This window comes from Staurois parvus, unplaced genomic scaffold (assembly GCF_062004578.1).
Source record: "Staurois parvus isolate SC_StPar_1 unplaced genomic scaffold, SC_StPar_1.0 ptg000686l, whole genome shotgun sequence".
Lineage (NCBI taxonomy): Eukaryota > Metazoa > Chordata > Amphibia > Anura > Ranidae > Staurois > Staurois parvus.
In genome coordinates, this window is record NW_028318482.1 from 962833 (window position 1) to 985323 (window position 22491).

Here is a 22491-nt window from a genome sequence, read left to right on the forward strand (position 1 = left end):
ATGGTTGCAAAGACAGAAATAATAATTTAACAGGAGTTCTAAGCTTTACATTTAACAGTAGCATTTTTAGTGAGTCCATGCCAGTCAGAACTGTGTTCACAGGGCTTTTAAGACCACTTTTATTAAACTAAAGTCCAATATAAAGTAGTTGGCCAAGCAGGGTGTTTTTTCACCATCAGTAATTGTGAAAATAATACTAAGCCACCTGGCTTCCTCTCTTCAGAAGCATTGTTGCTTAGTCCATAAACCTTGACTTTTGGCTGGTCTGTTAGACCGTCTCACACAGTAACTTTGTCTTCTTGTGCCGATCTCCCAGCTCATCCAGCTTTCCTTGCTCTCTCAGCTCTGTGGGCTCTCTCAGTCTTTTAGTTGCAGCTCCCTGCTGCATGGATCCAAGCTCTAGCCTCTTGGTAGGAAACTTCCTGACACATTGTCCTCTCTTGGTTCCCTGAGACCTACAGATTCCCTGAGTCTTACAGACTCATTTAGCAGTCAAGACACGCTTGAAAACGCCCTGTGGGTGGGGCGAAACGCGTTGACGCACTTCCGGTCTGCCATCTTCTTGGCCTACGTCACTTCCAGTATTTGGAACGCACGCTGACTTTTGCGGTTCAAGCAGCCATTTTTGAGGTGGAAAGCTGGTCATCCTCTACAGTGATCCTTAAAGCGTGAGATCCCTGTATTTACAATTTGGAAACTTGTTCTTTTGAAGCCTTTGAGGCTATTAAACAAGGCCTGTTATTTTATTGAAACATGTGAGTGTCCTTATTCTATCGATTTATATGGTATTGAGTGGCAGTATTACACTATGTAGCCTTTCTTTCCTTGCACATTATTGAGGATTCCATGGAGAAGTAGAGTGGAGTCGATTGCTGTATCTAAGCAGGGTGAAGGCGATTTGAGTTCCTCTTGAGGGGCTATAGGATCCCTTATATCCTATGAGGCTTATTACTCACCTCCATCTGGTGAGTGCGGTCAATATTATTTTTCACGTGGTGATTAGGTGGAAGCACATTTTGGAACATTGTTTTGAAAATCCTTTTGGGAAAATAAGGACTTATGTTTGAAATATTATATATATATATATATATATCTATATCTATATATATATTTTTTTTTTTGCACGGACATTTATTTATTTGTGATTATTTTTATTTATTTAATTTTTGCGCTGTTTTTTGTGTTATAAAGTACAAGTAAGGTTGTGCTACCTCCTGTAAAGTCCTGCTTGTAAGTAGAACTAAAGCCAGAATGTTTTTTTTAGCTTTGGACAGAGTGGAGAGGGTTTAGAACCTTTTATTGCCGTCTGTGTCTCATTTAGGAAGATTCACTTTCTCTTTTCATCTTAGTAACCAATGTCATTGAGAGTGAAAGAAAATCTAAAATTTTGCATTGTCAGCAGAACAGGAAAACAGTGGAAATCTAATGGGAACATTAGATCCTTATGGCAACCAAGTATTTTCCTCACTTTTAAGGGATTTCCCACTTTTAAGGGATTTGCCATATGTGTCCCACAATGGGACACATATGGCACAAAAAAAAGGCAGGGGTTATAACCACCCCTTACTCTATACAAAATAAAAAAAAAGAAAAGTTCTACTTTAGGCCAACTATGCCCATCTGTTGGGACTGCCAAACAGCATGCGCGCTTGGTGATATCTGAGACTACACAACTGCAAAGGAGACGTGAAAACAATTTTATGTCCAAGCATTATCTACACAGTCCTGGAACTCTGAAATGTGGCCATAACCAGGCCTTGATTTATCTCAGAGTTTTAGCATCTCCACCATTCCACTCTCCCACAGAACAATGGATAGTGGAATGGTGAGGGGGCAGAGTCTAAACTAAACTGAGAACTAATTGCTGTAAAGATTGAAGGATCAAAAGACACATATTTGGAAAAAAGGAGCACATTGGCTATTTTTAAACATGTTTTCAGGTATCTCTTCATACTGCATATACACTTACTGTCTTAGGCTGGTTCTCTTCTATGGAGGAGCAGCGGAGTCAATTTTGGACAGCAACGTTGTCCATCTGGGGAGAGGGTAGTGTTAGATGTACTAGTAGATGGCCTTTCCTAACAAATTAAAGCCAAACTCCAGCGACCACTTTTTAACAGTTAGACAAGGTAGGGAAGTGGTGTTATTAATACATAATACCATTAGAGAGTATCATCCCTTTTTAAAATGCTAAACCAAAATGTTTTGTAGTAGGTGGGACTTTAAACATACCTTCAAGGGCTATACAGATGAGTAATGGCAATCATTAAAAATAATACATCTTTATGTATACATTTAAAAATATATCATTACTTTAGAAACATTGTACATGAATCTATCACCAGTTCTGTCATGAATAGTATATGAACTTAGATCATGGAGTCCTCGGAGACCATTACCATGGGTCAATGCATTTCACAGGGTATCCCGCTTCCTCAGGACCTTGGATCCCCACCAATAGAATAATCACTATGCATGTGCCTCAGATCTTATCAAATCCCTGCATCATACTCCTGATCTCATTGGCCATTAACTAAGTTCAATGAAGAGGGGAAACAATCCCGGCAAGTCCCATTGGCCCATAGAGAGACCATCAACAAGGGAAATTCACACGACCATGTGGTACTCAAAATGAAAAAAAAAAGAGAGAAAGCACATATAGGTAGCTTGGGCCAGAAAAGTTTAAAGTGTAAATGCATGCTCAGCATAAAGAGGAAACAAAATGTAGATATCTACAGCAAATACATGGTCTCACACTTGGTCATCTAAGATGGCATAAAATAAATTGTATATATTTTAAATGTATACATAAAGATATATTATTATTTTTAATGAATGGCATCATTTCTCTGTATAGCCCTTGGAGGTATATTTAAAGTCCCACCTACTACATAAGCATTTTGGTTTTGCACTTTTTAACTGTTAAAGCAACAGTTTTTACATATTTAAGAGTTTTTAACAGTATAAAGGTTTTACATAAATGAATAAAAGCTGACCATTGTAAGCACCCCTGACAGTGTAAATGGTTTATCTCAACCCTCTAACTGCCACTTAGTTCAGTCTATTAAAGGAAGTTGAAAAAAAGAGTGCACATGGTGAAAATAAGGAGAAAAAAATCCTAAAAAGCAAAACTAATGCAGCCACCACATCTAAAGACTGGTAAAATTGCAATGTATTACATTTTTTCCTTTTGGGTTTAGAACAAAAAAAAAGTATTGTATGAAGGTAGCCACGCTTGCATTTTGCAGTAAATGTAAAAACAGCCTAATATATAGCAAATAGATTGCGACTATGGATAAGTATTCCAGATGGAAGAATAAATATACAGAGAGAATGGAGGCATTGCTCGATAAAGGGCACAATTTAAGTAGCAATATTCTGTAGGTGTCTTTATCAGTGAACAGTTTAATAGGGAGAATTCATCAAAAACACACCAAGGTTGTCAGGGGACAGATTCCACGCTGATAGGATTTGGCCTATTATACTTTCTGCCTCTGGGATTCTGGCTGCGGGCAGCAATTGATGGTCACAGAATTGTATTTTTTTGTTTTATTTAAAGGGAATCTGTCACCAACAAAAAAAATGCTTGGACATTGAACGGTTCACTAATTAAACAAAGTGATATATCTTCCCAGGTCTGTCTGTATTCAGATGAAAGCTACAATATAACATAAAATTCACACTGCCAAAGCCATACTGAATCATTTTCTGCAATGTTCAGGCCCACAGAGAGAGCTCTGCCTCTGTGCAAGTTCTAAGTACATTTCTATAAAAGTGTAAAGTTAAACTGCAGGCAAATAGCTACAGTAAGTTTGTAGTTGGGCCTCATGATTGAAGTATTGCAAGATAATATGGTTGCCATGACCTCACCCAACGTAATTATGACCCACCAATTAACCAATAAAACTACAGTTTTTCTTTTGGAGTTACATGGTCATAGCAGCCATTTATTAAATAACAGTAAATACAACTTTATTACATTTTTATTAACAGAATAGAAAATAACCACAACAATAATATAAATGACTGTATTTTATCAACTGGCTGTATCTGCCACCATACTCCACTTCAAGGCCCCCAGCCGCTACTACATCGACTCGAGGACAATTACTAACAAATACCCTCAATACAGCCAAATAACCCTTAATACATTACTGACTTAACTTAAATAGGGAAGGTACACCCATATCTGATATGGATCAAACCCATCATTCTCAAAATGTATTATCCATCACCGCCTTCAAAGACCTTGAGAGCTCTGCCAGCTGCCATGACGAAACCCTAACGCAAACAATTCCCCAAAAAGTCAGAGCAATGCCAACTATCTCTCCACTGCCCACTGTACAACATCTGTGGAAAAATAGGGGGAGAAGGTGACTAGAAAAGAAATGAAAACACAGCAATTCTGGTAAAGGATCCATGAAAGGGAGGGTGGGAAAAACTACCAGCTCCAACTGACCCTAAGGAAAAGGCACCACCCAGCCATCATCCCACCGAGGACCTACCCTGCCCCACCCTATGTCTCTCCAATCGGGTAAGCAATGTAACTTTTTAAATCAAAAGATAATTGAATCCTTTGGTAGTCCAGCCTGTCCTGCAAACCCAGTCATGTCATCCGTCTGCTTATGCTGCACATTCAGCTCCAGGCCGTGGTCTTTCACATGGAAGTACTGATCTGCACACCCATGCGAATAGCAGTCTTTACCTGCGTGGAGTGTACAGGCAGGGGCGGACTGACAACTCATGGGGCCCCCGGGCAATAGGGGATCACCAGGTCCCTGTGTCCTTGCCCAAACTGAAAAAAGCCTATGAAAAAGGTACCAGGGGCACTCATGGGGCCCCCTACTGACCCCGGGCCCTCAGGCAGTGCCCGAGTTTCCAAATGGTCAGTCCGCCCCTGTGTACAGGTGTTCTATGCAGGCGACCTGTTGAATCAATGACAAGCAGCCAGTTGCAGGGATCTCAAATGGCATCTTGAAGTGTACATCCACGTGAGTCTGATACAAAGATTGGAATGCCGACAGGCTGATCCACACAGATGTACGCTCTGGGATGTTGTTGGAGATCCATGCAGATCTGTGCATCCGGCTGCCCTTCAGTGATTTGAACGGGCTACCTGCATGAGGCTGCATGGTGCATTCAGCACAGGTAAAGACGACCCTTCACATGGGTGTACAAATCTGTAGGGGAGATTTACTAAAGCTGGATCACTCAGAATCTGGTGCACCTGTGCATTGTAGCCAACCAGCTTCTAGCTTCAGCTTTTTCAGTTAAGATTTAGCAATAAAACCTGGAAGTTGATTTGTTTCTCTGAAGAAGTGCACGAGATTCTGTGTGAACCAGCTTTAGTAAATAAACCCCAGTATGCCTTTATGAATGAGGCGGTAAAGGTACACTAACACCCCAGTCGCACTTGCAAATCGTATGCCAAGTCGCACCCTATTCTCCGCAATTACAGCAGTCAAATTGGTGCGGTTCCGCATTGATTTCTAAAGTAGTACATGCACTACTTTTCATGCGATTTGCATAGACATCTGTGTCAGATGTCTTGCAAATTGCACCTGAAATCGGTATGTCCCTCGACTTTGAAATCGTGCGACTTCACTGTAAGTCGGGCTTGATGTGATCAGGGTGTTATCCAAAATTTTAAAATGTAGGTTTTAGATACATACAGGGCGTGCAATCTACGTGTTCAATACTTTTATCCCAAAACTGCTGTAGGGCACCCATTTCATTTTGTCTGGAATCTGTGAATCCTGGAACACATCTGCTGGTGATGCTGTGGCCCCAAGCAAACATCCTAATATAAAAATAATGTAGCTACCAGCCAGATTCAAACTGTCCTTGGACATTTTGAATGTGATTGGGGATGCAGGAAGCAGATATCGAAGATGTTACACAGCATAGTCTTTAGGAATTACATTTCTATTTCTCTCCTACTACGTGTACTGTACATGCAGTGGATGGAAAACTACAATATAACACAAAAGATAAGTAAGGTTTTTGATTTTAGCACAGCAACAGTATGATAGAATGTTTTGAGTAGCTCACTGGTTGGTTTCACTTGTTTCCAGCAATTCCTCGGTGACTATGCAGCATATCTGGCCATCTTCCCTACTGAGTAATACATAATTCTGTTCAGCACTCTGCTGATGAGGTCACCTTAAGCCTGGGTTCACACTGATGCAGTGCGAATTCCACACCACATCACAATCGCACCCCGCTCATGCGAACCGCTTCGGGTGTGTATGTTAAGTTAACACCCTGAAATCGGTCCACAAAATGCGGAGTGATGTGGAGAATCGGATCGCACAGCTGTGAATACCCATGTGGACCACAAAAAGGGTGCGGACCATAAAAAGGGTCCTGCACCTTTTTGGTGTGGATGCGGTGTGATTTGAGCAATACAAAATGTATGGCTCAAATCGCACCGCACAGAATTCAAATGTGATTTGCACAGGAATGCGGTGATGTGCCACACCGCATAAACAGTGAAGGAAATAAGTATTTGATCCCCTGCTGATTTTGAATGTTTGCCCACTCCCAAAGAAATGATCAGTCATTGACACTCCGTGAGGTGAGATAGTTTGGTAACCGAGTCCAGCCTTGTGTAGGTCTACAATCTTGTCCCTGACATCCTTGGACAGCTCTTTGGTCTTTGCCATGGTGGAGAGTTTGGAATCTGATTGTTTGATTGCTCCTGTGGACAGGTGTCTTTTATACAGGTAACAAAATGAGATTAGCAGCACTCCCTTTAAGAGACTGCTTCTAATCTCAGCTTGTTACCTGTATGAAAGACACCTGGTGGCCAGAAATCCTGCTGAATGATAGGGGATCAAATACTTACTTCCCTCATGAACATGCAAATCAGTACATAATTTGTTAGACATGCATTTCTTTTGAATTTTTTGTTGCTATTCTGTCTCTCAGTGTTACAATACACCTACCATTCGCTTTTTAGACTGATCATTTCTTTGTGAGTGGGCAAACATTCAAAATCAGCAGGGGATCGAATACTTATTTCCTACACTGTATGTGATCCCAGGCTAAAGTTGATATCTGAGGAAAGGATCCAAAAAAGAATGCAAATTCTCCACCATGCGTACATTCAGCTGGCCCAGAGTCGTGTAGCTAGTTTAGTCTGTATTTACACAAAGGTACTTCTTTAAGAAATATGCACTTCTATACTATAGACTAGATAAACCGCACAGGACAGGCTGTTTACAGCATCGACCAGATGGCTGTAATTAATTGCCTTACTCCAAAATGAATTGCATGATATTTGGTTGCACTGTCCTCTCAAATAAACAATGTAGCAATGAAGCAGCTGATTGCTTGAACATCTGCCAATCTCTGTCAAATGAAGGAGAAAACAATATTCCAGTTTCTCAGTTTATGTCACTTTCAATTTATTTTTATTACTGTGTTTGAAAGATACCTCCAGTCCAATATGTTTCAGTGGAGTATTTGGCCTAAGGAGTTGGCACTGAAACTCAATGTAAGATTAGTAATATTTAATTTTTCTGAAATTTTGTTGAAAATCTGGAAATTCCCCATTTGTGCCCAATGTATTGGTATCAATTGGGAAGGCATATTGGGATATAAATTTCCCAGGAACAGTGTGGCCCTTGACAACGCAATCAACAGGATAGATATTTACATTCTTTTTTACAAGAATACCTTTTCTTTGAAACTTTCAAATGGTAATGATAACTTGAATGTGCAGACTCCAGACCTCATGTCTTGATCCGAACATTCCTGTTCATGGAAATCAAGAAGGGAAAGGGGGGAGTAGAGTGGCACTGGCAGATGCTGTTGGGGTTTCTTATCTCAAGGAGGAATAAAAGTAATCTGGACATTTTTTTAATCTGTTTGATCAACTGCTCTCCCGCCTGGTTGTAGGTACAAGAGTGTGAAAAGCCATATTGGGCATCTGTTATCTTGTGTGACATCTGTAGGTGGCTTAACTTGTTATGCTTTTGGACATCCTGCAAGTGTATATGACTTTGTGGAAATGCATTAGAATCGTTCATGCTTAGACCTTGTTCACATGATCACATAGCAGGAACAAGCGTTCCCGCTACTCGATTTCGACAGTGCGATTTTCACACGATTCTGTATGCTGCATAGAGCAGACTGTTAACTGGAATGGGCTGCCCTGTGCTCTTTTGTTGCCCAAAAAGAAGCTCCTGTGCTTCATTTAAAGGCGCGGTGTTCCACCATTGCTGTGCAATCCTGTCTCGCAACAATCATGGCAAATTTGCATCACGTTTGTAGTGCCATTGAAGGATAATGACACCCAAATGTGCCCCATGTGTGGTGCTGTATTTGGCACGTGATATGGAATCATGGACAGATTCGCAGTGATTCTACCCGCGATTCCAAACTGCGAAGTGAGAATGAAGCCTTAAAGTCCAACCAGCAGGTAGATCTGTAAGTTCCTTTTAACATTTTTTGGAGTAATTCTCAAAGAGAAACCAGTCCACTCAAGGCAGAATCCCAGTCCCTTCTGATAGCCCCCCAGGAAGGTATACTCACCTATTCTCATTCCTTTGCCACCTCTCCGCCACCTTACCTAGATGTCTCTCCCCCCATCATCCACTCAGAGACAGTGTTCGGGCCAGGTGATTGGTTACTTAGATTAAAATTGGTTCTTTATTATTATTGTATTCAGGACCACAACAGTTTACAGCTCTCTGACAAATGCATATACTGTGGATAAGCATACATATGCACCAATATGCATACATGCATTCAGTGCAAATAATATGTAAGCAATAGCCCATGCTAATAATACAAATATATTCAAAGTAATGCAAATATTATAAAAATAAGAAAAAAATGATAATACAATATGTCGCATAAAAGATAAAATACCAAGGTGCATCAGCGTTCATAGGAGTATATATGTATATGATGGAATATTGGATAATGAGTCTGTGTGTGTCTTAATTGCTTTGCATCTTTCTCCTGATGGAAGGGGAAGAAAAATATTATATCCTGTGTGAGTTGTATCTTTGCTTCTAGCCTTTTTCTTTAGTTGGCCAGCATACACAGTGTCCAGGTTTGGCATTTCTGTACCTATAATCCACAGGGCTGTTGTTACTGCATGGGCCTGATGTTTCCTGTTCTCTGCCATGCAGCTGGCATACCATAGTGTAGACCAGTGGAGGACAATACTCTCTATGGTGCAACAATAGATATTTACCGAGTTTTTATGGTAGACTGGCCTGTTTAGGTCTTCTAAAAAACAACAGCCTATGTTGTGCCTTCTTTACCAGATGGGAGGTGTTGAGGAGATCGACACTGTCACATGGGAGAGGTCACATGCTTCCCAAAACCTACAGCAGCAGTGCAAGGACTGGAGTGGGAAGGCAGTGAGGGAACACAGATGGCTGAGTATACCTTGCTAGGGGAAAGAGGGCTTTTAAGAGGCGCTGCCACCTGAATAGACAAAGTAACGGTGTCTCTCTAAATGCTTTGCTTAAAAAATCCTGTTGTGCTCAGAACTCAACAGCATCCCCTAAAATGCACACACAGACAGCAAGAGGAGTGACTTCTCCCCTTTTCTTCCATTTTCTGGCTGCTATGTTCAGAAGAGGCTGTTTAAATTTACAGTGAGAGAGAGCGAGAGTCTGAAAGGAAACAGCCTCTGGTGTGTTCCTCCTTTAGAAAATGTATAGTGCTCCAACCCAACACAACCCCACCCCCCCACACACACACAAAATTAAATAAAATTAAAATTTTTTTATATATATATATATATATATATATATATATATATATATATATATATATATAAACAAACATTCCTCAAGGATTTTGATCCATATTGACATGATCACATCGTACAGTTGCTGCAGATTTGTTGGCTGCACATCAATGAACCATTGATATAAAGCAGGATGGATCCATGCTTTCATGTTGTCTACACCAAATTCTGACCCTACCATCTGAATGTCACAGCTGAAATCGTGACTCATCAGACCAGGGAACTTTTTTCCAATCTTCTATTGTTCTAATTTGGTGAGCCTGTGTGAATTGTAGCCTCCATTTCCTCTTCTTAGCTGACAGGAGTGGTACCCAGTGTGGTCTTCTGCTGTTGTAGCCCATCTGCTTCAAGGTTCGACGTGTCTTGTATTTAGAGATGGTATTCTGCATACCTTGGTTCTAACGAGTGGTTATTTGTGTCACTGTTGCCTTTCTATCATCTTGAACCAGTCTGCCCATTCTCCTCTGGCCTCTGACATCAACAAGGCATTTTTGTCCCCACAACTACCGCTCACTGAATATTTTTCTTTTTTGGACCATTCTGTGTAAGAGATGGTTGTGAATGAAAATTCCAGTAGATGAACAGGTTTTGAAATACTCAGACTAGCCCGTCTGGCACCAACAACCATGCCACCTTCAAAGTCACTTAAATCCCCTTTCTTCCCCATTCTGATGCACAGTTTGGACTTCAGTGAGTCATCTTCACCAAGTCTAGATGCCTACATGCATTGAGTTGCTGCCATGTGACTGGCTGATTAGCAATTGAACAAGTGTACCTAATAAAATGGCCGTGTGAGTGTATATATAAATATATATATATATATATATATATTCATTTTTAAAGAAATTTTTACACACTTGCTCTTCCCTTTTTTTGTTATGGCAATGTGTGCTAAATTGTACGTGTTAACATGCATTACCACAACACATGACAACACAACACAGCTGCTTTGTTCATTGTGAAGGGTTCCCTAACTTATTGTATTGTAGAGCCTAACACGACACACTGAACGACGCTACAACAAATTTTTAAAGAAGGATCAAGTAAGTATACTTTTTTCATCCATTTTGGTGCATTGGTAGCCCGATCATAATGAATGGAATGTATGTTAACATGTTCAATAAAGTGCATTAACGTGTACATTAAAGAGGATATAGAAAAAAATGACAAGTCAGCAGCTACACATACTGTAGCTGTTGATTTTTATGAAACAAAAAGACACTTACCTGTTCAGAGATCCAGCGCTGTCCTCACCCGGGCCAGTTCTTCAGCGGTCTTTGGGTCCCAGGCATCACTATGTTTACTGTGGGCTCCTCACTGCGCTACACTCTGCGAATGGATCCACAGACTCCTGGGACCTGTGACGTGTCCCAGGACATTGCAGGCAGGGAGGGGGGGAGAGAATTTCCACTGGGATCACTTAGGTCAGGGATGTCAAACTAGTGGCCCTCCAGCTGTTGCGAAAGTCCCATTACAAGTCCCATCATGTCTCTGCCTTTGGTAGTCATGCTTGTAACGGTCAATCTTGCAGTGCCTCATGGGACTTGTAGTTTGGCAACAGCTGGAGAGCCGCCAGTTTGACGCTCGTGACCTAGGTGATTCCAGCAGAAGTGGGAGTGGATACCTGTCAGAGCCAGGGAAATAGGTACCCACTCCGTAAAGAAAAAAAAAGTGCCAAAAGTAGAAGAGGAGGGGGGAGGAGGAGAATCAATGGAACATTCCCTTTTAAGGTAAAATCCTGCTTTAACAGAATGCAAGGTAGGAAGAGTATATTCCCAAAGTCAGGGAAGCTAAGCCTTTAGTAACAAAGTAAAAGAAGAATCAGAAGGTCAGACAGGAGAGGTTTCCTGGCTAATAAAGATGAATAGATGGTATCTTACATAGTGTTTGCTGTTAACCAGGACATTTAAAGTACGTGTAAACCCAATGACTAGAATCTCATGTAAGATTTAACATGTCAATCGAATGTCAATGTCAATATTTTAAAGTCTGTAGTTTTTATTAAAATTGTACCTGGTGGTCTGTTGTTGAAGGTCCTTGTTTAGGTATTTACTTAAGGTGACACCACTCTGTCCCTGTCTTCTAGTTGTGCTCCTGTGTTGTCACACAGGCTTGTGATGGAGGTTACAAGTCAAATTTCAACACATTTCATGCATGCTTTTATACCTTTTTGATTTTGTGAGTACGCACTCATTTGTTTTCATTTAATAAATGAAGAAGGTAATGCAGTAGACTTTTGGGCTCTTTGTTTTGTTGGTCTACCCAAGCATGGTTCCCTGACCATGCTTGGACCCTGAAAAATGCCATGCAGCCATCAGTGTAAGTAGCTGCAAAGAAGCTTCATGAGATCAAAAGCACTGATATGTAATAAAAAAAAGTGAAAACATTTTTTAAATGGCAATGGTTTATGGTACATAGTACTAAGGCAAACTAAATATCTTTTGGTTAGGGTTTTCATTAGCACAGATGGTATGTATTATATTTTTGCTGCAGATAATTTATTAAGTTGATTTAATGCATTTGTTGTGTTCAGGCTCATAAACCTGAGGTGTCTGGGCAAAAAAAAAGGCAGCAGCTCTTACGTCAAGGTCATTAACCTATGGAATTTCCAAGGAGGAATCTCTATTATTCTTTCTTCCCTTAGGCCTGAGATAAGGATAATTGCTTTAGAACCACTTTAAACTTGGGAGACTGACATTTATTCTTATTGCTATGGAAGTAAATGGCTGTCTTAGAAATTTCAGATTCTTAAAGCGATAGCTTGCAAACTCCTAGAATGTACATGCATGCTCAAGGACCTTGGACTTTCCATCTTGAAGTAAACCTGTCACCAAACTGGGTGATGCACTGAACATAAAAATGACAAAAGCATAGGTCATTTGCAGTGTAGACTCCAGTAGAACCAAAGACACAGTCAGCTAAAACCATATGCAGATCTCTGCTTTTCTTCAATAAGTAAAGCTTTGCCTAGCAACTCACACCTTTTCCTCTTCTTACAGGGGAGAAGCAATTATTTAGGTTGTAAAGGGCATTCAGATAGCCAAATGATTGTGTCTCCCCTGAAAGAAGAGGAACAAGTATGAAATGTATGTAGTAAATGCAACATTTCCCAATGCTCACTTTGAAAAAACTCAACAAGTGCACTGGTTTGCCTGTCACAGTATCTACAGCACAGGGGCAGGTACAGACCTCACATTACAAATTTATTTATTACAGGTACTTATATAGCGCTGTCAGTTTATGCAGTGTTTTACATATATTGTACATTCACATCAGTCCCTAACCCTCAAGGAGCGTACAATCTAGGGTCCCTAACTCACATTCATACATACACATACTAGGACCAATTTTAGACAGGATCCAGTTAACCTACCAGCATGTCTGTGGAGTGTGTGAGGAAGCCAAAGTATCCAGAGGAAACCCACGCAGGCACAGGGAGGACATAAAAACTCCAGGCAGGTGGTGCCATAATTGGGATTCGAACCAATCCTTGCAATCTAGCAGTTGACCTAAAAATGTTTAATTTATTCTCCCTTGACAATATTGGAGAATGTACAGCCAGTGTTACACAAGTGTAATATGTGAAAATATGAAGTTTTGGCTTTATAGCGGTTATTTAACAATCAGATCTACTTCAACAGTTTGCTGCTGTATGACAAGTGTGGTTTTGAATGACATGGTGTTATAAGAAAAAAAATACTATAATTATTATTTCACTGAGGATCCAGCTGGCTATAGCTCAAGGTATGTTCTCTCACCCCGTTTTTCTGAGAATTTCATCTGCAGGAAGCTCTGGTAACAACGGGGGCTGTCAGCTTGATGGTTCGGTGTGAAATGAGAAATAAGACAATGGATAATGAATTGGTTGGGTAAAGGCAGAGTGTAAGTAGGGACATGTTTCAATGTATTCAGATGTCTCATGACTGTCAGTATTGTGCACCCGGGGGTCCATTAAACACAAACCACTGACAATTAAAATTACCATCTTCCCCGTAAGGGCGCGAACAAGAATTATCCCAGCAGGTGCCTAGGCTTTGTCCTTTAATGAAAATTGTCATATTTAAAAACAAAATAGGAATGACAATAGAGGTCAGATTAAAGGTTGTGTTATTGAATACTGGGACCTTGGTCTCAATTTACTTCCATCATTATACTTTTTTCAGTAACAGATATTAGGCAGTCTTAAAGTGACATTGTTGTCCACCCAAATTCCCCAAAGCAGTCCCCTATAAGTGGTATACTCTTGTCTCCTATGAGCCTTGGCATCTATGTTCTGCACTGTGGTTATTTCCTCTGGCCCCTACGTCACTATAAGAGATAACAGTGACAAAGAAATCAAAGGATGGTGGGGCAAATAGGCATCCAATACTCAATGAAGCTTTGAATGTTGAAGATTCTGTTGGAGGCTGCAGCATTTCAATGGCCAAAAGATAGGAGACATGGACACCTGAGAGGTAGGTATAACATTTTTTCCGTTACATGGAACTGTTGCTTTCTTGGGGGCAACAGCGGCAACAGTGAGAGGAACATGGAGGTTACCATTACTGAAATCTCCTTGAAAAAATGTTATCCCGCTTTACAGTTCTGTTACTAATCCAGAACAAGCTTCCAGAAAAAAATTTCTGACTTTTCTCCAGTGCTCCTGACACACTTATTTATTCCAGGCCAGCAACTCAAAGTACTGATGCCAGTAGGGCTGCCTAAGAGCCGGGCAAATAACTATGTCTGAAGTATCTTAGCAATGGCAGCGCTCAGTTTCCTCATAATATATTTATTGCGTTCTGCAAAGAAACACTTGTGAGCCATTCAGAAATATTCATTCTGAGCATAAAGGTTTACCAGCTTATAAGTGAACATAGCCAACATTAATGAATTATAACTTGGCAATCTGGTCAGTAGCCTGAGGCCTTTATCTCACCAGATGTTTCACATTCAGAGTCGGTGACCTAATTATGGTCATCAGCAGAAAAATAATGTTGGAGTGCTGTACTCAAAGTATGTTCCAGTACACTTGGAGATATTTTTTTTTTTTTTTACTAGAGTGGAGATATTTGAAATATTAAAAAGTGAATTAAAGCTTATGATTGATTTCTGTATGGCCATCATGTAGCCAGCTCTTTCATGTGACTGTAATTTTCTGTTGCAAAACGTTGCTTAAAACAAGACACTTTAACAAACAAATCCATGCCACTGGTACTCCTCAGTGTAATACCTGAGCAGGTCTGCACCATGAAAAAAGCTAGGTTGCTCTCAGTGAGAGCTTTTCTATTTCCCCCTATGTACACTGTTTTATGAATTGGTTCACTAAAAGGATGGGCACAGACACAAAACAATCAATAGTTTATTTGAATGTGTAAAATGGACAATTAAAATGCAATGCAAAGATAAAAATAATGTGAAGCATTAGGGGGTAAAACAAGGGAAAGGGGTAAAGGTGGGTAGGGGAGGGAGTAGGAAAAGGGGAGAGAAGCAGAAGATGATACAGGACGGGGGGATGATTGGACAATGGTCAATCCGCCATAATTCCCATAGAGAATGGTTTAAGGTTAATGGTACGGTCTCTACAATGAAACAGGTACAGCAGGTGGTAGAGGGCTAGGTGGAAGTTCCTTTCCCAGATAAAGCAGTAAGAATATTTCCATTGTCCACTTGTCAAAGCTTAAAAGAGTTGGAATCTCTGTGTGCTATCCAACAGCTCCAAGCTTGACGGGACACTTCAGGGTCATTCATGTCCCTGGTGACCAGAATCGCAGTTGAAATTATATAATTTAGTATTTGTACCCATTCCCATTTAATACTTTTACCAACTTCTCAGTTTGAAGAAATATATGTTTTTTTCATGGGACTGAAGTTTTTACTGTGAGAGACTTTGTCACTTCGCCTGTTCAGTAATGTGACAAAGTATACTTAAAACCAACCCTTGACTTGCCTATACTTATCATCACAGTGATCTTTCACCACTCTGTTTCCCCCCCAGTTCTGACCCTGTGCAAGCCCTTTGTTAGTTGGTGTGGGGCTTACAGAGTGTTGACATTGTCACCCCCTCCCATAACAGCAGAGAACCAGGGGAGAGTGACACAGCTAAGTATACTTAGGTCAGGAGTGGGATTCAAAAAAGATTCTGTCACTTTGTCTGTGTAGGGTGGTGTCTCTTTTAAAGTACACTTCACATTTATATTATTTCTCTTTCAATACAGTTATCAAAAGACAATATCAAATAATAGATACTCACTATTCTCCAATCTTTCCTTTTTTTTTGCAGACAACTCTTGGTCATGGATTCCTAAGTTTTGTAACTTAAGGGATTTCGGAAAACGTCACACGCGGCAGTACGACGATACCAGTGGAAACATGGTTCACATCAAGCAGAAGCTCTACCACAATGGCCACCCGAGTCCTAGACATCTCTAAGGGGGCCACCCACAGACAGTATCCTCTATATTTAGGGGATATATAGAACTCTTCTTTCCTATTGAGGAAAAAGAAAAGTGAATTCATTTTCCGAAACGGGAAGACAGTAGGAAAACAGTTTTATTTCCTTCAGGCCTTTTTTTGCTCCTGCCCTTATCTGGTAGGGGAAGGACTCCACATAGAAAGGGCAAGGGAAATCTTGGACCTTGGTACATGTCTCTTGGCATCTGATTTTAGTGCTGAACTGCTGTAAATATGTAAAGAACAACAACAAAAATTATAAAAAAAGACGTGTCTCTGAAAATTTCAAAAAGTGTAAGGTGTGGAAACCTCATGACTTACTCTACCTTTTATGTGTGTCTGTAGTGTTGGGGGAGTGGAGGATTTGAGTGTCAACTCTTGCTAAGTGTCATGTATTGTAAGATTTGGTATGGGCACATGTAGAAAAAAACATAACTTGTCCTTACAGTCACAGTTCCGTAGGTGAATGATTGAGTCTTTCTGTGCCAAATTTAGGAATGTACAATCAAGACCTTACCTCTGCTGATGATGCAATGGTCTTCATTGAATTGTTCTTCCCCATTAACCTCGTCTTACTGTTTGCTTGTAAGCAATGCCAAACGCAGCTTTTTTTTTAAAAGTGCAGCTCCACTTGTCTAAAAATAGTATTTTTTACAGATCATTTTTATTTTCTCCCTGGACATATACTTTGTTGTGAAATATTCAACTAGTTTTCTATGTTTTAAGATATGTAAGAAAAATGTAAAAACAAAAAAAAAAAAAAAAACAATTGTGCTTAATGTTACAATGTCTGACCGTTTATCTGTGGTCTTAATGTGAGGGCAATTTTCAAACTCAAACTTCCAACAAGAAAAATGAAATATACAGATAAAAAGAGAGTTCTAAAATTGGGGACAAATTATAATGCAAAAAATATATTTTTTTCTTAATTGCTTTCACACATTATGGCTTGAATGACCTCTTAAAGTCAAATTTTTAAACCCCTTTTGCTTTTAAATATACAAATTCAGTTTTAGTTTTACAGTGTTTTATGAAATGTAAGTGAAATGGTTTGTCTGGTAAAATTTTAACTTCCATACTTAAAAAAACTTTTTGAATGAATCGGATAATAAACATGGCTGATTGTTTGTTTGTTTTCCAGATTTATGGAAAAGAAAAAGAATAATTGATACTTCAAATTAAACTATTAAATGTACAGAATATTTTCAAAAAGAAAAAGTAGTTGACACATTTCTATTAAAATATTAGATGCACAGAAGCAAGCGACAAAATGTCAAAAAACACCAAATTTGAAAATTAATTTATAATAGCATACTGCTCCAAATTATGCAAACAAAAACCCTTACAAAAACAATTTAATGACAAGATGTGCTTATTTGCCTACTCCCTTTTTATAACATAAACATAACTATAAACGTATAACTTTATTTGCAGAAATCTTAACATGGATCTTTATTTATTTCTAAAAATGGACCCCCGCTTCCAGTGTCGTTGTGTTACATTTTCTTTCTCTTTGTAAATGCCCCATCTAAGGAATGATTCTGACACCTGAGACATTGTGGTAATTACCAGGTAGAAACGTCTCTGTGACAAAAAAATGGGAAGAACTCTAGAAAAGCTACTCCATTTCAAAAATATGGAATAAAAAATAGAGTAATTTTTTTTAAATTCGTGTGTGTGTGTATAAATATATTATATATAATTGAGTCTTTTATATATTATATATATTTGAGTATAAATATATATATATTTATACACACGAGCACGTTTCTGGTAATTGGGGAGGGCCAACCCATTTTTAACATGGATTTTAAAAAAAATTGTAATACAAACACATATATACATTTTTTCTTTTTTAATAATTTAAGGACTGGGACTGCATCTTTTAAAAAAAATTGCCTGCTGTGGCTACCATCACAGGCTGTCATGGCCAACGAATTGGCAAGTGGTTACAGACCTAGCTTCTGTTTCAGTTACAGGAACTTGCACACCTCTCTAGCAGAAGGCTTGGGTGGACTCCAACCATACAGTTGCCAACACTTTTTGTTCTCTGTTTATCCCCACAAACATGTTTATTGTACTTATTTTCTGTAAGGTCATAAAATGATATAAAGATGATGATAATAAACAAGATGGTTCTGGCAGTAATGGAACTGCATGGGAATGTGGCAGAGCTCCATAAGACTTGCATGAAATCTTCTCTGTCATTCTGAACATTATTTTCCATTTTTCGTTGTCTTTGATTTCCTCTCATGAGTTTCGTTGGTGTCGCCTAGCTGGGTATATAAATTACGCTGAGACGTTTTGAAGGTCTGCTTGTGGTCTCCTTAAAAGGAGTGCAGTGTATGTATATTTATTTGTGTATCTCCCATTGCATATGCCTAGTTTTAGTGCACTTCAACAGATTTATTAATTGTTTGCTTTTAACTGTACTGGAGAATATATATATATTTTTTTTGTGGTGAAAGCTGAAGCCATATTTAGATATGCTAAATTAGGATTTTTACATTGTTGCATTTTAGTCCTAGCCAAGGTACAAAATTTAGCTACTTTTCATTAAAAGCACTTTATTTTAAACACAACATCAAACCTCTTATATTCATCCATACTGATATCTAAGGGGTCTGAAATATAAACTGTATCCATTGCTGTGTGCTGGAGGACAAAACGGAAAATTGTATGAAATACCATAATTTTCCTATCCTGCCGCCAATCCGTGGAAGCATACATGTGGTAGTAGCCCCGCTTACTTCCGCTCACAGGACCAGTGCATAACTATAAAGAGTTAAAACCCACACAATAGTCCACTCCCTGTACAATGCTAGGAACAAACTGGATGGGTTCAGTATGCTGCCATGGAGGGAAAGGGAAATTCCAGTAAGTATTTGATACAATTTTCCATTTCCATGGCAGCATACATGTGGTAGACCAATAACTAGCTACCAGGGTGGGAAACTTAAAAAAATCCTATCTTAAAAAGTGAGCAAGCTAGCGCCTTCTCACCAAAGTCAGCTGTAGTGGGCACTACTGAGCCAATCGGAAATGCTAAAGAAACGTGCCATAAAAGGACCTGTTTGGCTGTCCTGCCTATCATGTTGGATGACATATCTGTGTAAGGTACCCACTATGGTCAGATGCTGCTGGTCAAATATGCAGAAAATACTTCTGGTGGCTGCAGCCCAGTCATTAAGGGGCTTTTTGAATTAACTTTAGGAATGGGCTGTTGTATGGGTGTTAACTCTTTATAACTATGTATTGGTCCTGCAGGGAAAAGTAGGAAGGGCTACTACCGCATGTATGCTACCATGTTGGTGCCAGGAGAGTGTTTTTTGTGGGGTGAACTCCTACTGAGCTTTTTAAAGTATATCTAAAGCCAAGACTATAAAAATTGGCTTGCAGTAGGGAACATTGAAAACCCCTGTCACAGTTTTTATCCCATTGGATAGATTTCCCTTCACGCCCTGACCTGCAGACACAACAGGAAGCAAAAGGATATCTCTTCAAAATTAGGAAAATTCCCATTTAGACAGTGTTTTTACTGGAACAAGTGACTCCAGTAGAAGATTTCCCCACGATTCCTGTTTTGGTGGTAAATGAAAATGTGATTTTTTCCCTCACTTTAATTCCCAGGAGGCCGTGGTCACCATGACAAATAAAGAGGTGGGGTGGGGGTGGGGGGCAGACAGCAATAGAAACCTAAGAGGGTGCCCAACCCCTCAGCACATCTAAACTTAGGAAAATATCTTGGTTTTGGATATACTTTGGGTTCAATAGAAATTCACACAGTGAATCAAAATAGAGTCTGATGTAGACCAAGATGCCACATCCCCAATAAATGCATGCAGAATCCAAAAATTGAAAATGGGATTTTTAGACAAAATCCCATTTTTTGGACTTTTTGATTTTATACAGTTCATAGTAAAGGAATGGGCCTGAATTTATCAAAAGTCCTTTCCATGCACACGCACACACATGCAATGGCAGCCAAACTTTTAAACTGGAATGGGATTGGTAGTTGTGAGCATAACAGACAGCTATTAGAACACTTTTATAAATAGCGTATGTCATATTTATAAAAGAATACAAAGGAAAAACTGTGCTAGTTGCCAAATATCCCTGATTTTCAGGGACAGTTTTAAATGTTTGTCACTGGAGATGGCTGTGATTTGGGGAAGTGTTCGACTGCAAACTGAGATCCCCCTTTTTGCAGAATGCCAGATATTTATTCTTTCTTAAAGTTTCCTTGTTATTTTTTTTCCTGTCACTACTGTGTGAACGAGAATGGTTCATGTAATAGGATCCATAAGCAAGGCACTGAGAATTGGACTGTGTAGTAGGGTCCTAAAATGCAAAAAAAAAAATGTTTTATATTTCAGTTCAATAAACATATCATAAGGTATTCTTTTCTGTGGTCATCAGTACGTATTGTGCGCAACAAACATAGATACAATCTTCAGCGGCACAGTGTCTTTGGGAAATATTTCAAAATGTTGACAACTAAAATATAATTACCTGGTGAGAAGTGAGGGAATAGTGAGAGGATAACCAGAACACTGCTTTCTTCATTCATTCATAGTTCTAGGCAGGGTGTAATTCATTGGTTATAATGCATCTCTAGGCTGCGTTTAGATGGGAGGCAGAGGGTAGTGAAGATCGAAAGTTTTTACTGCCCACCGCCAAGTTAACATTGCCAGTGGACGTTTGTACATGTATTTTTTTTTTTGTACAAATATTACCCAGCATTTGGGTAGGTTGTATCTTAGCCAAACGTGCCCTATATTTATGAATGGGACAGTGTCACAATTACAATGCAACCGCATGCATGTGGTTGCAGAGAGTAAGGATTTCCCTGCTACTTAGCCTACTTCCCTCTGTCAATAAACACTTACCTGGCTCCATGTCAATGCTCATGTACTGCCTCCAGCTGAAGCCCCTTCTCCCCTCACTTCCTGCTTTTACAGAAGAATCTGATGGCAGTGAAGCCATAGGCCAGTGGTCTCCAAACTGTAGCCCAGGGTCCGGATGCAGCCCTTCGCTTGCCTTTATCTGGTCCTTGATGCGTTGACACTAACAATGCCTGACCTTGACACTAACAATGGTACATAATTTCTTCCACTGACACCAACAATGGTGCATTATTTCTCCCACTGAAACCAACAACGGAGCACTATTCCTCCCAATGATACCAACTATTTCTCCCCCTAATACCAAAGATGGGGCATGGTTTACTCCCACTGGGCACAGCCTGGCCCCCCTAAAGTCTGAAGGACAGTAAACTGGCCCTTTCTTTAGAATATTTGGAGACCCCTGCTGCTATCAGTCAAACTCCTGTGAGGAGGAAGTGGCGGTGTGTGGCTTACTGGTGCTGAGTGTGTCTATAGATACACACAGCCTAGATCAAGACCCAGAGGGAGCATGTATGCATGGGTGCCTCTTTAGAACCTGGGTTGCTACAGGGAGGCACCTGAAGGAGAGAGGAGCTGGTAAGCAAACTTGTACAATATCATTGCCCAATCGTCCAGAGCAGGTAAGCATGACATTTTTTTTATTAAAAAAAAAATGTGCCTTTAATATCACTTTAAATTACAACATGGCTTTTTTCCATAAAAGTGGAGTTACTCTTTAAATGTCCATTCATATGCAGGACATTTAAAAATAAAAAAAGAACTTTACTTCTTAAATTAAACACAGATTTACTTCACTTTACTTTTTAATGCATCAGGCCTCATGACTAGTTCACATATGTGCATGTGCATTATAAGTGCAAGTTTTGGGTAGAGCAGCCTATTCAATTCCCAGGCTGCCCTACCTGTGAGAAACGCAGGAAAAAAAATCCCGACCCTTTTTATAAAAAAAAAATTCCACCATACTGAACCACATGGTGCTGCGGCACCATTCAGTTTGGCACGCATGAAAACGTGGGGGTGCTGTTAATTCTTAATGGCAGCCAGGGGCGTACTGATCATTCAAGCACTCGGGCACTGCCCGAGGGCCCTGGTTCAGAAGGGGGCCCCATGAAATGCCCCTATTGCCATTTTTATAGGCTTTTTGGGTGTGCTTTGAGTGTGGGCAAGGTCACAGGAGCCTAGGGGCGGACTGACTATTTGGAAACTCGGGCACTGCCCAAGGGCCCGGGGTCAGTAGGGGGCCCCATGAGATGCCCCTGGTACCTTTTTCATAGGCTTTTTTGAGTTTGGGCAAGGACACAGGGCCCCATTATCCCTTATTGCCCGGGGGCCCCATGAGTTGTCAGTCCACCCCTGCAGGGGCCCCATGATCCCCTATTG

The 22491-nt window shown here is 40.0% G+C and overlaps 1 protein-coding gene across 2 annotated transcripts in view; it reads left to right on the forward strand.

Moving 5' to 3' along the window:
- The window catches only part of TMEM240 (transmembrane protein 240), a 120615-nt gene extending 100012 nt beyond the window's left edge, over positions 1-20603 (forward strand). For both annotated transcript variants that reach the window (XM_089652550.1, XM_089652551.1), the window contains exon 4: positions 16035-20603. In XM_089652550.1, coding sequence (XP_089508676.1) covers positions 16035-16183 — 149 coding nt within the window. In that variant the 3' untranslated portion in view covers positions 16184-20603. The remainder of the gene's footprint in view (positions 1-16034) is intronic.
- The last annotated feature ends 1888 nt before the right edge of the window (positions 20604-22491 follow it).